We start from the raw sequence: 18,072 nt of genomic DNA, 5'->3' as shown, positions 1-18,072 counted from the left end.
CCCGTGCTATATTGTTTCATACTCTTGCTTTCAGTCAAAGATGATCTGTATTCCATCATTAACACATACTTTGGACCAATGCCCTTCTCCAGAACTATTACCACTCCATTTGCCTTTTGTTCTTGAAACCTTTAATCTCTAAACTCCCTCTGCCTCTAATCTTTTCCTCAATTTCTTTTTCCTGTTGTTTACTGTTCCTCCTCCTTACCTTCTGTATGGAAACCTATAATTACCATCCTTTTCCTAACTACTATTAGTTCTGAAGGGTCACTTGACCCGAAACTTTAACTCAGATTTCTCTCCACAGATGACGTCAGACCCACTGAGATTTTCCAGCAATGTGTTTTTGTTTGTATTTATATTTAGTACTGTAGTTGTATTCATTAACACGTGGGAATTAATCGGTAGGCCAACATTTATGGTTTACTCTTAAATTGCCCCCAAGATGGCAGTAGCGAGCAGCATCCATGAACTGTTTCAGTGCATTCAGTGAAGGTACACACACACTGCACTTAGAAAGTGTGCTCACAAATTTTAATAGTGAAGAAATTGTAATATGGTTTCAAGTTAGGACGCTATGTGACTTGGAGAACTTGCAAGGTTTCACATGCTCATTTATCTACTGCCCTTGTTCACCTAGTTGGTGGAGGCTACAATTTTGGAAGGTGCTGTTGAAGCATCATTAACTGAATTATTGCAATAAATAATTTACATGAAACGCTGCATCACTAATGGATGGAACAAATGTTCAAGTTCCAATCCACTGAGCTGCTTAGAGTGCTTGAAATGCCAAATTGAACTTTAAAATGGGACTATGTTGATAAGTGACTATTGTTTGAATCACTACCTTTTCTCAGAAATTTCCAGTTAGATTTATTGTAAAATTAGGTAACAGAAACAGAAATAAAGTCAATGCTTCAAACCAAGAACTGAAAGATCATGGAGCTGACATGTTAACTCTTCTCCCTCCATAAGTGCTGCCTGGCCTGTTCAGGATTTTCAGCATTTTGTTTTTATTCCAAATATTGCAGATTCTGGACACTGGACTTGTAAAATCTATTATAATTTCAAAAAGAGGTTTACATTGTGGAAATTAAAAAAAAACAAACACCTTAGTAAATTTCAAAGGCATCTTGAGGCACGTCAGGGTCAATTTCATTACTAACATTTAAGCAAATGAATATGGGATAAGAAAAAAGCTAGCTTAAGTAATATTCAAACAAAAAAGCAGCTAATTTATTTATCAAACAACTTTTAAAGTCACAAAGCTCCAAAGAGATTTCAAAAGAGTAGCTCCAACTATGTGGACTGGATGGAAAAATAGTAGATGAGATTAAGTGTGAAGTGATGCAGTCTGCACTCAAGAATGTGCAATGACAACAAAACTAAAAGACAATTCTGAAGGAGGTACAAGAGCTACTGATACACAAATTAAAGGTGGCAGGCAAAGATGAGAAAGCAGTTTACAAATATGGGATCATAGACTTTGTAAAAGTGACAAAAAGTATAAAAGCAAAGTTGTGTGATCCTTTCATGAAACAAGAGATCAACTTCGAAGAGTACTGTGTTTATGTCAGGACAGCACACACGAGGGAGAATGTGAAGACATTTGAGTCTGTGCAGAAAATAGTTATGAGAATGATTTGAGGGCTGAGACACCACAGTTACGAGGATAACCTTGTGTTGTGTGATTTTTAACTTTGCCCGTCCCAGTCCAACACTGGCATCTCCACATCAAGGATAATTTGGTTAAGCCTGGGCTGTTTAATTTGGGAAAGTGATAGTTGAGATGAGATTTAACACAGATTTTTGAAATCCTGGTTGGAGCAGCTAGGGAGCAACTGTTCCCAGTGATGAGTCAAAAATCAGAGGAATACTGCTTTAAGTTCATTTGTAAAACAAGAAATGACACGAGGAGAAACTTCTGCTATCCAGAGCGTAGTTAAGATCTGCTGAGTGGTGGAGGTCATTTCAAGAGCTACTTTGAAAATTTCACAAGATAATTACTTTGGTAGAAAATAAATTGCAGGGTTGTGAGGACTACATTGGGGAGTGGGACTAGTTGAACTCTTCTTGCAGAGACATGACAAAGTAAATGGCTGTTCATACCGCATCCATTATATGACTTTTGTAAGAAGATAGGAAACATAATACATTTTTGTTGTTTTCATTAGTTTCTGTTGACCGAAAGCAAATTTTGTGCATTTGGTAATTTTAACCAAACACTGTATACTGAAAACACTCAACACACTGAGTCAGCAGCCATAAAGACAGAGAAAAAAAAGAGTTAACATTTCAGGTCAATAACCTTTCTCTAGTACCAGAAAAGTATTACGGATATATCTGCTTTCAAGCAAGTAGAAAGACAGGAAAGGCTATGTTGAAACTTGTGATTTGTTTTGCTACACAGATTGTGCCTGGGTTGCGGACTTGTTTAAGTATCATTTGCCTTTTCTCCAGGTTTGCTTCAAGATGCCTTGAAGGTTTTATAACAGAATGATCAGATCAAACAACAGTGAAGAATTTTCAGCAGTGTTTGGTCACATCAGAATTTGGAGGTGACTGCACACACACGCTCAGATGGCAATGTGTACATTGTTATGTCATGTACAAAAGTCCACACTGTGCATGCGCACATAAAACGTACACAGTCTTGTAAATGGGAATCAAATTGGACCTGAGGGGTCACAATGGACAGGCTGTGTTGATGTGGTGGTGGGGGCATGGCAAATAGAGCGACAGAATATGCAGGTGTGTTGGAGGAGGTAAAGAGAGGAATGACTGGGTCCATGACTAAGGGAACAGGATGGAAAAAAACGAAGAAATGATTGGTTTCATTGTGTTGGGGAAGCCCAAGAGGGAATGATGAGGGTCATGGTTTTTGGCTAGGGGTGAGCATGGGAAGTATGTTAGTCTGATCTCCTCCCTGGCTTGAGCTTGCTTGTCAACTTAAAATGTTAACTGCTTTGTCCACAGATGCAGCTGGAGCCAAAACTGATAAATGTTAATTGGAAACGAAAATAAACTTGAACACCTAATTTGCAAAAGTAACAAAAAAAAACAAGAAAATTAAAACACTGAAGAAAAAATAAAATACAGCAAAGCACCAAAATATTAGCAATTATTGTATTTAACACTTCTATAGGTGAAATGTTTGCTATCAAACAATAACCTTGGAAACTTGTATCTTAACATGATAGAAGTAACGCAACATTGATAGTATTATGCTATAAACAGTCAAAAGTAGTGCAGATACAGTGCACGTTAAATTACATTTTCATGGAATTGTTAGTGCGATTAAATAACAAAATACAAGAAATATCACTATTTCACTGTCAAAAATAATTTTAGTTAATAAAGCATTCCATGTAAATTGTTATCATTTTGAAAAGCGCATTTGCATTGAAGAATTTATACCTGCTTCCTGTTGTGGACTGGTTTCATTGGAAGTCTGTCCTTCCTTTTGCTGCATTTTCTTGGGTTGATTAACTGATATAAAATCCTCCTTAAAGACGTGAAGTAACTGAGTCTCTTTCCCATACTAAAACAAAGCCAATGACCAAGTAAGTAAATAACAATATGACATTGATTTATTTTGTAACAGTTTCATAACCTTGGGATGTCAAAGTATTTTACAGGCAATGAAGTCAGTTTCAAGTGCAGTCTCTTCTTACGAAGTCTAGTGAATGTGCATACAAGGGCCTTCCAACTTGCATGTGATATTGATCAGGTTATCTGGATTCAGGGATATTAGTTTACTGATAAATATTGAGTAGAATACTAGGAGAACTGCCTGTTCTACTGTGGAGAGTACAACCAAATCATCTCAGGGCTTTCCAATATGGCAAGAGGAAACTTGGTTTAACAGCTCATCTGAAACGTAAAATAATAGTAAGGATCTAAAGTTTGGCCGACATTTTGGATGTCTGGTGAAAAGAGTGAACCTTCTGACTTGGGCGTGATGGCTACCAAAGGGTCAAGGCTGAACCTAGGAAGTTTATCATATCATATTCAAATTTATATCTGTTGTTTTGACACTCAACAAAACCCAGTATTTTAGCTTAAAAACTGATGGAATACGTTCTTGACTCTACTGAGCAGTACTATTTAGAATCTCTCTTCTGTCTGTTTTGACATCACTGCCTTCTGACTACACAAATATGTACTCCCCCAGCATCAAGCAAAACTATTCTTGTTTCTCAAACGGCAAACTCTAAAAAAAATTCAAGATAGCTGTATGCTATTTTTGTATTTTTCTCTAATATGTGCATGTAGTATCCACTATGCAAATGAAGTTTTAAGATAACTTTTCAAAAGCTATGAGGTCATTATGATGGACTGTCTTGGTGTAAAGTTGACAAGCATTTCTGTGGCAGCTGATCAGTAGAGCTTATCTGATCCTAGAACAAACAGCATTACAGTGAAGCACGGGTGGTATCCATTCACTGAACTAAAAGGAGATGGGAATATCAAACTGGCACCAGTTATTGTCGCACTTCTCTTTATTCAAGAATGATTCAAAGTATGAGTCCATGGAACTGAACAAGCCAAAACTGACAAATTTATGGACAAGTAGGGCAGGATATCCCATGAAGCATTAGGCCCAGATTGCAGAGTTTACTTTGTCACTTTCTGTGCCAGTCTGTCTTGTAATTGAAACTCGAACTCAAAGGAGCAACGATGTTTGATAGACAATTAATGGCTAGCCTCAACTATTGGCAATTATACTTGTTCCAATTATCAATAACAATGCCTTCCTACTTCCAAGAGGAGCTTGACCATGAACAGTTGCTTGATCCTTCCCCAGACACTGTCCACTGCATTGAGAGAACAAGACCTAGAAAAGACAACAGTTTCTGGATACCTGGATGATATGATAAATTAACCCCTTTATTTGTATTTGAGAAGTTAAGAAAAAAATTGATAGCTGCCCAAATTACCATATCCATTTCTGTGCTCAATTAAATTCAGAATGGGGTATGATACGATGTTAAAACACTAATTGTCATTCAGCTTTTTGCACTCTTGCCTGAAATACTAGAATATAACCAATTCCAGGATCAAAAGTATATACCTCAGTTGACATCCCTGTGTAGCATGAACAGAATGCAACACTGCTGAAGATATTCTATTTTGAATGTGTTACTTCAACGATGTCTCTGCTCTATCTGGTGGATGCAAAAGATCACATGGCAACATTTCGTAGAACAAGGAACTTTTCCTTAGTATCTGACCACTATTTATCTCTTATCTTATGAAGCATAATCTCTGGTAATTCTCATACTGATTTTGCTCAAAAAAAACACCAATGTCCCAATTGCTTGTTGCAGTTCCTGCATTACAACAGCGACTACATTTCAAAGGTTCATTGGCTGCAAAACACTTTGGGATAGGACGTGGTTGTGCCATTATGTTACATACACAGAAACCTGCCTTTGCATAATTATCACAGCAATACAAATGCAAAACACTAGAAGTAGCGAAAAAATGGACCAAAGCTGTCCAGGTTCACATTCAACAAGATGTGAACAATATTCAGGTCTGGGCTGACAAGTGACAATCATACCACATGTATGCTGGGCAATAACCATGTCCAGCAACACAGTATTGAACCATCTCCTCTTGACATTCAATGGCATTACACTGCTAAACTTCCCTGCTTGCAACATTCTATGACTCAACATTGAGCTGAAACTCATCTGGGTCAGCCTTTGTAGATACAAGAACAGGTGGGAGCTGAGAAAATCTGCGATGAGTCTCCTCAATACTTGTCCACCACCTACAAGGCGCCAGTCAAAAAGTGTGGTGTTGGATAGGCTCTGCCAGTCAGGCAGCATCCGAGGAACAGTAGTCGATGTTTCGAGCATAATCACAAACATACGAATGGATGAAACAGGAGAATAAGGAGGACATTAAACCCAACGATCCTGTTCCACCATTCAATATGGTTCACATCATTTTATTTCAAATTCCATATTACCATCCACCACCAATAACTCCTGACTCCTTTTTGTAAAAACAATCTATCTCTGCCTTAAAAATATTCAAAGACCTTGTTTACACTGCCACTTCAGTTCCAGAACCGTACAGCCCTGATAAATTCTCTTCATAAGCTCATCAGGACATTCCTGATGAAGAGCTTATGCTTGAAATGTCAACTCTCCTGCTCCCCGGATGCTGCCTGACCAGCTGTGCTTTTCCAGCACCATACCTTTTGACCCCGATCTCCAACATCTGTAGTCCTCACTTTCTCCTATCTACAATGCATAAGTCACGAATGTGACGGAATACTGTTCACTAGTCTGGAGCCATCAATTCCAATAACAATCAAGAAGCTTAACTGGGCAAAGGAATACATTTGATTGGCAATAGTCACCTTAAAACACTCATTTCTTTCATCACCAATGCACAGTAGCAGCAGCATGTACCATTTACAAGATGCACTCCGATAAATCATCTAGACCCCTTTAAAGGCACCTTCCTTACCAGTGACCTCTGCTGCCCAGAAGAACAAAGGTGATAAATGGACGAGAACATTATAACCTGCAAGGGCCCTTCCAAGCAACACAACTTCCTGGACTGGAGCCATGTTACTGTTCGCATATGCTGCTGTGTCAAAATCTTGGAGTTAATGGGACTGCATACTTAACAGGACTGTAGGTGACTCTATGTTACATGGACTGCAGTTCTCGGCACTGGCTCACCACCAACTTAGATTAGATTAGATTAGATTACTTTAGTGTGGAAGCAGGCCCTTCGGCCCAACAAGTCCACACCAACCCTCTGAAGAGCAACCCACCCAGACCCATTCCCCTACATTTACCCCTTCACCCAACACTACAGGCAATTTAGCATAGCCAATTCACCAAACCTGTATATTTTTGGACTGTGGGAGGAAACCCACACAGACACAGGGAGAATGTGCAAACTCCACACAGACAGTTGCCTGAGGTGGGAATTGAACCTGGGTCTCTGACGCTGTGAGGCAGCAGTGCTAACTACTGTGCCACTGTGCACCCCATAAACTTATCAAAGGTAATTTGGTATAGGTAACGCATGTTGTCACGGTTAGCAACCGTCTAATGAAAGAATTTTGTTAAAAAAAGCTACTTACAAGCTCAGTGATTGCATCCAATTCTATTATGCAGCCTGGTCTTGCTGTTGACTGCTGGCTTACAATATTGAATACCTCTCCAACAAACTTCTGTGACAACATATGAAAAACAGGAGAATTATTGTTCAAAATGCTGCCTTTTGACACAATTTCAAATGAAACAGCTGTTTAAAGCGAAAAATGTACATAAATATGGTTACATACAACATTGCACCAGTTATCAAAAATCCCTGTAGGCACAAATCTATTACGTACAAATCTCTACCATGTAGAAGGGAAAAGAAACTGCTACTATCAAAATATCAGAATTTTCTTGTTCATCCTCCCTCAAAGAATGATTTGTTGATGAACATGTTCACAAAATATACACTTAAGATCAAATAAAAAAAGTGTATTCAATTCCTTCAAGGATTGCTGAGCAAGTTGAGTTCAAGTTCAGCATCTTTGTGCAAAGTATGTTGGTAGGTAGAATAGCAAATATCAACAGCATCTACGGCACGCCACGAAAATTGAACATGCTAAAATACACACAAAATGTAGCAAAATATGCCCAGAAACTTTATGTACTGAAAAAAAAGTTACTTCAGGAGAAATTAATATTTGTAATACTCAAAGAGCATTGAGCACAAGGAAACTTTTACTTACAGCGATTTCTGGATTGGAAAGCTCACTTAAAAGCTTTTTGGCATCAATAACAGCTTGATATAATCTCAAATAATGACCATCACTTGCCACAAAGCAAGCACTAGGAGAATTGCAATATGCACCTGAAAATAATAACAAATTTCAATCAGGTTACTGAAGCATCCACAAATTTACTGAGTGGAAAAGATGACTGCACCAAAGAGTAAAATCTTTAAGAAAAAAGCGTTGTAGTAGCGCACTTGAATAGGTTCAAGGTAATCAGGCAGACCCAACATAGCTTTGTCGTAGGGAAGTCATGTTTAAACTAATTTATTGGAGTTGTTCTTAAAAGTAACTTCAACTGTGAATAAAGGGAAACCAGTGGAGGTATTGTATTGGAATTTCAGAAAACATGTAAGTTGCCACATCAAAGAACATTGCTGAAATCAACAAGTTATCATGTGGGGGTTAATGTTGGCATGCACAGAAAGTTGCTGAAAATGTGTTGCTGGAAAAGCGCAGGTCAGGCATCATCCAAGGAACAGGAAATTTGACGTTTCGGGCATAAGCCCTTCATCAGGAAAATTAGCTGCCTATCAGGAAGCACACAGAGTGGAATAAATGGGTCTTTTTCAAGCTGATAGGATGTCAAATGATGTGCTTCAGCTGTTGATGCAAGGGCCTCAACTCTTTACACTTTACATAAATAATTCAAATAAAGGGACCAAAAGTTTGGTAAGCAGATTTGCTGATGATGCAAAGATAGGTAGGAAAACAAGTTATGAAGAGGATATAAACTTACAAAGGGATAGAGTTAGATTGTGGGGGTGGGCAAAGATCTGGCAAATGGAGTATAACCTGGGAAAATGTAAAATTGCCCATTTTGGAAGCGATTAAAAAGGCATATTATCTAATTGGTGAGAGGCTGCAGAACACAAATGCAGCAAGATCTGGGTGCCCTAGAGCATGAATTGCAGAACATTTACGTGCAAGTATAGCAACTAATCAGGAAAGTTAATAATGTAACATTTTTTTGTGAGGAGGTTACACTTCAGTTATCTAGGATTTGGTGGGATCGCATCTGGAGTACTGTGTACAGTACTGACCTACGGAAGAATATTAATGCTTTGGAAGCAATTCAGAGAAGGTTTATTAAATGAATACCTTGAATAAAATGATCTGCATCCTCTGGAACTTCGAAGTCAGAGGTGACTTAAGAAACATACGAGATAGTGAGGAGGCTTGACTGGATTGATATGGGACAGATGTTTCCTCTGGTGGGGGAATCTAAAATTAAGTGTCACAGTTTAAAAATAAGGGACTGTTCATTTAAGACAGGTGAAGCAAAACATTTTCTCTCTTCAAGAATTGTAAGAAGAAATAAGCGTTGTAGCAGTGCACTTGAATAGGTTTAAGGTAATCAGGCAGTCCCAACATGGCTTTGTCACAGGGAAGTCATGTTTAAACTAATTTATTGGAGTTGTTTGAAAGCAATGGATACTGAATCTTTAAATACTTAAGGCAGAGATAGATAGAGTCTTGATTATCAAGATGAAAAATTATTGAGGAATGCAGGAATGGAGAGTTAAGACTAAAAATCATTTCAGCCATGATCATGCTCAATGTTGGAGCAGGCTCAAAAGGCTGAGTTGGCTTCTCTTGTTCTGTGTTCATATTTGTTGTTCACAGCAATGGTTTATTTGTCAAAAAGGTTTTCTTCCAAATTTGTAGAGTGAAATTCATGTTTGCATGTGTCTTGGGGTTATTTAGAGGGGAAAACTTCCAAATGACAAACACACTTTTTTGATAATAAATCAATAATTTTGTGTTTATTAGTAAATTTGGCCAATGGATCTTTTTATTCGAAGATTAATGCAGAACAAGCACAATTGGTCACATTAGGAACCATGTAAAACTATTAAATTCTGGTTGTGACCTGCAGAGGAATGGGGCTACGGACAGACAGTGCAGTGCTCTCATCTCAAATTGTAACAAAAGCGACAGTTTCACCAGGATGCAGAATTGAAGCAATGTCAAATTGGAAGTAGGGGGATATTAATGTGAATAGGAGAACAGTAAAAGTAAAGACACCAAGTTTCTTGTGTGCATTATTACACAAAATAGTTTTGGCAACTGCTAAGACCTTTATAAAGATTGAACATTCACCATAACTATTTACAAAATGCAAATCACGGCTATTAGAATTTGTGGCAAAATAAAGTTAGAACTTGCAACGGGACACAAGAATGAGTACAACAATGACCCGACAGAATCTAGGTACCACAGAATTAGTTCACATATCCCATCTAGGTTCTAACAGCTAAGAAGCCACATTTGGAAAAACTAACTTTCATTTGAGGTCTCAAAACATGCATCACCTTCATTATCCTCTTCATCAAGACTTAGAAATATATTGTTGTTCCTTCACTGCTGCTGGTCAAATCCTTGAATGCTCTGCCTCACAGCATTAAGGGCATACTTACACCGAACTGACTTGCAGTTCAAGGTGACAACTCATCACTACCTTCTCAAGGAAAATTAGGAATGGGTAATAAATACCATACCAGCTCACGAAGTCACCATCCTTTGAATCAACATTAAAAACATAATTCTTACCTAGACAGTAACTTGGGATTAAAGTTGGTAGCCAAGCCACATTTGAAAAAGCTGAAACATGGAGAGAATTGATTCTGGCCAACTCCGATACCCCTCCAGAATACGATAAAGGCCCAACTGGATCTACTCGCCAAAGAATTAGTTCACTATATATTGCATTGGAATCCTGGAACACTGCTGCTGTACCAATGTTTCTCTTGTTTCTAGATACTGAACTACAACATTGTAAGGAGTGAAAACTCCTGCTTTCATCGTGCAGATTTCCATCATCTGGTGTCCGTATTGCATTGTGGTAGGAAGTAGTCAGCAGTAATGGCAAAACCGAATGACAAGCTAAATCATTGAGATGAAAGCGATGACCACAGTAACGTGACTTGTGAGATACACCAAGGACAGTTGAAAATGCAGACTCTTCTGCAAAACTGACAGCCCATTGATTCAGGGATCCATCTGCATGTTTTGAAATCATGAGCACATTAGGTGTGAAGATGCTGAGCTTTAAACTACCAGATGATTTATTTTGACCAGCAGAGATTAACATGCCAGATGTGGAATGAGTCATGCCTGGTGGCTTCAGTTTCCCTTGCTGAATAGCAAGATCTACGTTTTTTGTACAGGCATACATAACAATACTCTTGCTGAGAGAGTTTGCATCTCCAGTGGGGAATGCCACAGGAATTCTAGAGGCAAATGAAACCTAGAAAACAAAATACACATTTTCAAGTAGTACAAATAACAATCATCTTATTTGCTTATTTAAAAGAGATTCAACAATGTTTATTTTGAAATCTGCAACATTATTACAATAATTACTTGATAAGAAACAAATGAAAGGATTGTCATAGAACTCACAGCTGTTCAAGCTTTCAGCATCTTGCAAGAAACTGGGAAAAAAAATCAAATTCCTTGAAGATACCCTTTCCAATACTTCCTAAATAATTCATTCTGGTGCACCTAGATTCCCACAGCAACACTAGATTCTCTCATTCAGGCAGAATGACTTATGACTTTAAAATCAGAACTTACTTCTGACCATTCAATTTTTGGATTTCACTGTTCTTGGAAGAAAATATAGGGTAAATTCATTTTACACGACACAATTCAATTTCAGAAATTGGAAACCAAGTTCACTGAACACAATAGTCAGAAGCAGAATGGTGTTTAACCTGCACTTGTCGAAACATCCCGGGCTGATACTCATCAAGCCAGTCAACATGCCACACCAGTAAGGATCCATCTATGGGGTGGATACTGAAGAGCATGTCTGCATTCTTGTTCCATTCTGCTAACAGCACTTCAATTTTATGATCAATCATGACAGCTGATGAGGTCTTTTCTCCATTACTTCTGTCTGAAAGTACAGATTGCATAAATCCTTTATGATATTCATTGCCTTCATCAATGTCTGTAGAAAGGAATGAAGGGAGGAACAGAGCTTCAATTTATGAAAAGCTAATGGTAAGCAGTTACATCCTAGTATGATTAAGTATTTAATAGCTATAATGCAGACATTACTTCAAATCTTATGAACTGTACATCTGTAATTCAAATTTACAGAATTAGACATACCTTTTAATACTATTTTGAGCAATTTAAATAAGAGAAAATGCACAATTCAAATAGAAGACATGCTTTGACTTCTGTTAAACAGGGAGATTTTCTGTTCATGACAAACACTGCTCAACCTAGGGTGGTTTGTACACAGATATATAGAAATCTTCCATAAAACATATAAGCTAATATAATACATTTAAGGCAATTCTTAAACCATATGGTGAAGCACAGGGGCTTGAATGAAACAGATAGGAAGTTAAATGACGTCTGATTGGCAACTTCGTTAAATCAGGCAAAAGTTTTTTTGGAGAGGTGTTGCACCAAACAAAGTTTTAAAGTGCTATGAAACAAACTGAATTGCAGTCAAGCAAGCCAAGAATAATTTTACAACAAGACAAATTTAATGGACTCCAGTCTCAATGTTAAACTTAAAAGAGGGGACTGAGTAGTGTGGATCTTGCTGCTACTCCTGAGATTTCAAGGGTTACTTCTAGATTTACTTTAAGATTTCTTATAGTTATTACATTTTAGTAATAAGCTTTTTGTTTTGATTAATTTTTTGATTCATAAAGGAAGCATGCCATTTTGTTTTCGAACCAAGTTGTGTTGACAATTTTCAGAAAGGTCTACAGTTCTTATTTCAAGATGTCTTAGTTATTACGTTTCAATTGTATAAGATTTTTTTTTGGATCCTTTATAGTCAAAAACACAACCCCCCCCCCCCCCCACCCCCCAAAAAGTATGGTCTTTATTTTCAAACCAAGTTCTCTTAACGGACCATTTGGAGAGGTTTACATTTGGTCTGCTCATTTTTCTTTCGTCTCAATTAAATATCTAGAATAGTTTTTTTTAGCATCACTAAAGAGATTTTTAATTGTGGAGGAGAGTTTTATTTAAACTGAGTTGTGTTCATGGAGCTTTTGGAGAGGCCTATATGTGGAATGTTCTGGAGTCATGTTTTTTAAAAAAAGATTTATTTCAATACAAATTCAGACACAGCTATACTAATCATATTGTGAATAAGGAGACACAGCCAAAATTGCATTGGTTACCAATTTTTTTTACATGGACTTTTATGAATTTGCAGCATTTTTCAATTTGGCTAATTTTGGAGTTAGTATAGCAGGTTCTCCAGAATCATATCATTGTTTAAGCATGATTAACTTTCAGAAGCTTGGCTTGAATTCTTGGGATTCAGGTTATCTACTGGAGGTGTTTAAAACAAGAGTTTAATTAGTCATGATTTGGAGATGCCGGTGTTGGACTGGGGTGCGCAAAGTTAAAAATCACACAACACCAGGTTATAGTCCAACAGGTTTAATTGGAAGCACATTAGCTTTCGGAGCAACGCTCCTTCATCAGGTGAAGGTGGAGGGCTCGATCGTAACAGAATTTATAGCAAAAATTTGCAGTGTGATGTAACTGAAATTATACATTGAAAGATTGATTGTCTGTTAAGCCTTTCATCTGTTAGAATACAGTGATAGTTTCACTTCTTTCATGTGTAAATCACAAAACCCTTCTTTTTAAAGTTGCATTCTCGGGTTAGCGGCTAACAACGGCGATAGCTAGACAATATGTTGAAAGTGTTAGCCCCCTGTGTTCTCTGTCTATGACCTGATGTTAAGATTGATTCTAATCTAATAAGTGAGATAACAGTGCTTTACATAAATTCCTTCAGTTTTTGAGCAAAGTGCAATGTAACTCTGCAATACAAATTCACCACACAAAATATATGTGTGCATGTGGGTCTTTGTCTGTCTGTGTCTGTCTGTCTGGGATGGGGGTTGTGAGAGCGCGCGCGAGAGAGCGTGAGTGTGTGTGTGTGTGAGTGTGAGAGTGTGTGCTCAAAAACTGCAGGAATTTATGTAAAACACTTATCTCACTTATTAGATTAGAGTTAATCTAAACATCAGGTCATAGACAGAGAACACAGGGGACTAACACCTTCAACATATTGTCTAGCTATCACTATTGTTAGCAGATAACCCGAGAATGCAACTTTAAAAAGAAGGATTTTGCGATTTACACATGAAAGAAGTGAAACTATCATGGTATTCTAACAGATGAAAGGCTTACCAGACAATCAATTTTTCAATGTATAATTTCAGTTACATCACACTGCAAATTTTTGCTATAAATTCTGTGTTACAATCGAGCCCTCCACTATCACCTGGTGAAGGAGCATCCCTCCGAAGGCTAGTGTGCTTCTAATTAAACCTGTTGGACTATAACCTGGTGTTGTGTGATTTTTAACTGAGTTTAATTAGGGTAGACAGAAGGTTATCTTCAGAAATTCCAGAACAGCTGAGTGGAATCTGAAAAGTAGAGATTTATCATTCAGGTGATATAAAAATACTTATCCCATGAACACGAGTGTGAAAATTTGGAAATTAGTCCAGAATCAAATAGTCTGCTTATGTACATGGACTATGCTCACACAGAAGGAAATTGGTCTGACTTACTAGCCACCAAGACTATACTCTGTGGGCCAGTGCATTGTTAGGGACAGTGAGCAAAAGCACAACTACATTGACCAATAGTAATATATAAACACTGGAGTGCTTTGAGAGCTTAAAGGCAACTTGTGTAACTGAGGATAAACCCAATAGAGTCTGTTTGTTCCTTATACCAAATATAACAGTCATGTGAGTGTAAACACAACTTACTTGTCATATGATATTCAAGTCTTTTGCTTTCTAAAGTGTCAATATATCAGGTTCTGAGATTTACATTATCACTCACATTCACAACAACTAGTGCAGACATTGAAAATCCTGCTGCATCATTTAACAACTGGGAAATTATTAGTCATGGCCAATATTCTGAGAAACTAAGATTAAATTATAGCATTTATACAGAAGCATGGCTATTTACAAATTACAATAGTTTTCAATTCTAAGAGTTGATTTCAAATTGTGCACAATGGGATTTATGATAATGGCAATGTAGACAATTTGCTACAATCAATGATCTAAATAGTCAATTAACCTAGTTATTCAGGCTAATTAGCTTATATAAAGATTACATACATGTTTAAACCATATAAAATGAACTGTACCATCATCAGATTTGCTTGCCATTTGTCCAACATCATCTGAGACAGATTCTGGAGATTGCTGCTCCAAGTTCCTTCGTAACTGCTGTAAAAAGACCTCCATTGATAAGGTAAAGTGCAATTCCTTGTTGTTTAGCCAATGAACAACAAAAGGTCCATTAGTTTCTTCATGTTCACTTAAACTCAATGAAGTGATGGAGGGCAGCAGTGGAATGTCTATTCAAATCAGAATTAAGAAAACTTCAAAGACTGAATACAGGAAAAAATAAAATTAGAAATGTAAGCATGCAAAACAAGACAGGTCCAGTAAAATAAAATTTCCAATGTTTGTGATAGGGATTAACTAATTTCCAATCTTAGTTCTTCTCCCAACGTCTTACTCTATCACACATTCTACCTTAAGGTGATTAAACAACGTGTTTTCAATTCTCTATTGCTAAACAAAAAGACTAGCACAGGTTCCACCCCATATCCGGGTGACATGTTCCAAGAACTACCACGGATGCCCAAAACCGCGGATATTAGCAAAACCCATTATTTAAATGGGAAACTTATCGCTCCAGCAGCCCCCAGAATTATTTTTGGAATGTTCCATGTAATATTTTCAGGCTACGGTAAGCCACGGATAACTGAAACAGTGGAAACTGAACCGGCAGAATCGGGATTCTACTGTATATCTTTGGTAAGCAACTGCAGTCAGATGCTTAGTTGTCAGTTCCTTTTTAATGGAGAAAAGGGCGAATTTATAACAATGGCATGCCTAAGATCATGAGGCTTACGATGTGCCAAATCCTGAGCTATACCTAAATGAGATGGTGCACGAGCAGAGACTGAGTCTGTTAGGATTGTATTCAATGAGGTTTAGAAGAATGGCATGGAAGGGTGGAATCTCTCAGAAACCTATAGAATTCTAACAGGACCTGAGAGAAAGGACGATTTCTGAGGGAGGTCGAGGGAGGTTTGTGGGGGTGGGAAAGAGTCCAAAATCAGTGGTCACAATATACAGATAAGGGGTAATAAGAGTTTAAGAACGGAGATGAGGAGAAATTTCTTCACTCAGACGGTGGTGAGTTTGTGGATTTGCTATCACAGCAAGTGACTGAGGCCAAAACATTGAGTGTTTTCAAGAAGCAGGTAGATATAGTTTTTTTTTTGTCGCTAGAAGGGATCAAGGATTATGAGGAGAAGCACATTTAGGGAATTAAAGTCATGATCAGCCATGATCTTATTGAGTGACAGAACAAGCTCAAGGGACCAAATGACCTACTCTTATCTTCAATGAAATCACATCGATCAAGTTACTGTTTCTAATGCAATTAGTATTTAAGACAGCAGTCCTTTGCATAACTTTCCTCAGTGAGAAACGCAAAGAACGTTGTTTCCTACATCTCATTGTATTAAAATATCCAATTATGAAACAAACACAGAATGCTAGAGGAACTCAGTCTGGTAGCATATGTGAAAGAGGGAAACAGTTAATCCTTTCTAATCTGGTGTGACTTCCCTTTAGAGCTGAAAATGTGTTGCTGGTTAAAGCACAGCAGGTCAGGCAGCATCCAAGGAACAGGAAAATCGACGTTTCGGGCCAGAGCCCTTCATCAGGAATCCCTTTAGAATCTTGGAAGAGTCAAACTTGACTCAATCATGCTGGAAAATCTCAGCAGGTCTGGCAGCATCTGTAAGGAGAGAAAAGAGCTGACGTTTCGAGTCTAACTGACCCTAGCTTTGACAAAGGGTCAGTTAGACTCGAGACGTCAGCTCTTTTCTCTCCTTACAGATGCTGCCAAACCTGCTGAGATTTTCTAGCATTTTCTCTTTTGATTTCAGATTCCAGCATCCGCAGTAATTTGCTTTTATTGACTCAATCATGAACTGTTTCTCAGTTTATGGATGCTGCCAGACCTGCTGAGTTTCTCCACTGTTCTGTGTTTGTTTCAGATTTATAGCATCCACAACATTTTGTCTTGAATGATTCAGCAGACTTTGATATTGAAATACACAATATCCAACTCCCAAATTTGCTAACAACAAGCTTGGACATGTGGCAAACAGTAAAAGATGATATAACTCAATTGCAACAGAACATGAATAAACGAACTGAATGGGCAGATAACTGATGGATGGAATTTAACAGATTGAAATGCAAGATGTTGCATTTCAGCAAAAAAAAACAGGTAGGGAGAGTCAGTTAGGCTTAATGATATCGTTCCAAAAGGAAGTAATGGACATGGGGAGATGAGGTTTCACTAGCACAGATCCTTGAAGGGGACAGGACATATTGAAGGGTATTCAACAATACAATAGGATCTTATGCTTCCTAAACAGAAATATGTAAGTAGAAAAGCTGAACTTGTATAAAGCTCTGCTGAGGTCACAAATGGAATTAAAGTTTGAGTACGACACAGAATGAATGTGAGGGCACTTGAAAAGATGCAGAAAAGACTTATAATAATGGTTCAAATGAGGAATTTGAGTTAGTAGGTTAGGATGAAGAAGTTGGAATTGACGAGAGTAGTTAGCAGCATACAAGATTGACAGGTTTGGATAAGGTAATAAAAAAAATCTTTGCCCTCAGCTGTTTGTACAAGATCTGAAGAAAGGCTCAGGGGTTTAGGCAAGGCGTAGAGGGGAAGGTGCAAGGAAGTGCTTCTCTTAGGCAGGATCTGATGACCCAAAAGTTGCTGTGCACAAGGGTGCTGCTAGCAGAAATAATCAATGATTTACTGAATGGGTATTTGAGGGGAACTAAACTTATGGGGTAAAAGGGATTGAATAAGAAATAAGACCATAAAATAAAAAGGTAGGCTAATTTGCCCATTGAATTTGCTCCACCATTGATCATGGCTACAAAAACACAAGTTGCTGGAAAATCTGAGTTCTGACGAAGGGTTACTGGACCAGAAACATTTTTTTCTCATTTCTCTTCACAGATGCTGCCAGACCTGCTGAGCTGTACTAGCAACTTCTGTTTTTGTTTATGATATACAGCATCGGCAGTTTTTTCTGTTTTTATTTGATCATGGCTGATAAAGTTTCTCGATCTATTCTCATGTCTTCTCCCAGTAACTATACTAACAAAGAACCTATCCATCTATCTTAAAGAGAG

At 37.8% G+C, this 18,072-nt stretch overlaps 1 protein-coding gene across 7 annotated transcripts in view; it reads right to left on the bottom strand.

Moving 5' to 3' along the window:
- The window catches only part of dmxl1 (Dmx-like 1), a 223,220-nt gene that overhangs the window by 119,071 nt on the left and 86,077 nt on the right, over positions 1-18,072 (bottom strand). For 6 of the 7 annotated variants that reach the window (XM_060837582.1, XM_060837607.1, XM_060837615.1 and 3 more), the window contains 6 exons: positions 14,970-15,182; positions 11,521-11,759; positions 10,355-11,051; positions 7,760-7,881; positions 7,115-7,204; positions 3,418-3,541 (listed from right to left, as the gene is read on the bottom strand). In XM_060837582.1, coding sequence (XP_060693565.1) covers positions 3,418-3,541; positions 7,115-7,204; positions 7,760-7,881; positions 10,355-11,051; positions 11,521-11,759; positions 14,970-15,182 — 1,485 coding nt within the window. The remainder of the gene's footprint in view (positions 1-3,417; positions 3,542-7,114; positions 7,205-7,759; positions 7,882-10,354; positions 11,052-11,520; positions 11,760-14,969; positions 15,183-18,072) is intronic. The other variant, XM_060837599.1, reaches the window with a different exon arrangement.

This window comes from Hemiscyllium ocellatum, chromosome 2, assembly GCF_020745735.1.
Source record: "Hemiscyllium ocellatum isolate sHemOce1 chromosome 2, sHemOce1.pat.X.cur, whole genome shotgun sequence".
In the NCBI taxonomy this organism is placed as follows: domain Eukaryota; kingdom Metazoa; phylum Chordata; class Chondrichthyes; order Orectolobiformes; family Hemiscylliidae; genus Hemiscyllium; species Hemiscyllium ocellatum.
This window is presented reverse-complemented; position numbering and strand designations above follow the sequence as displayed.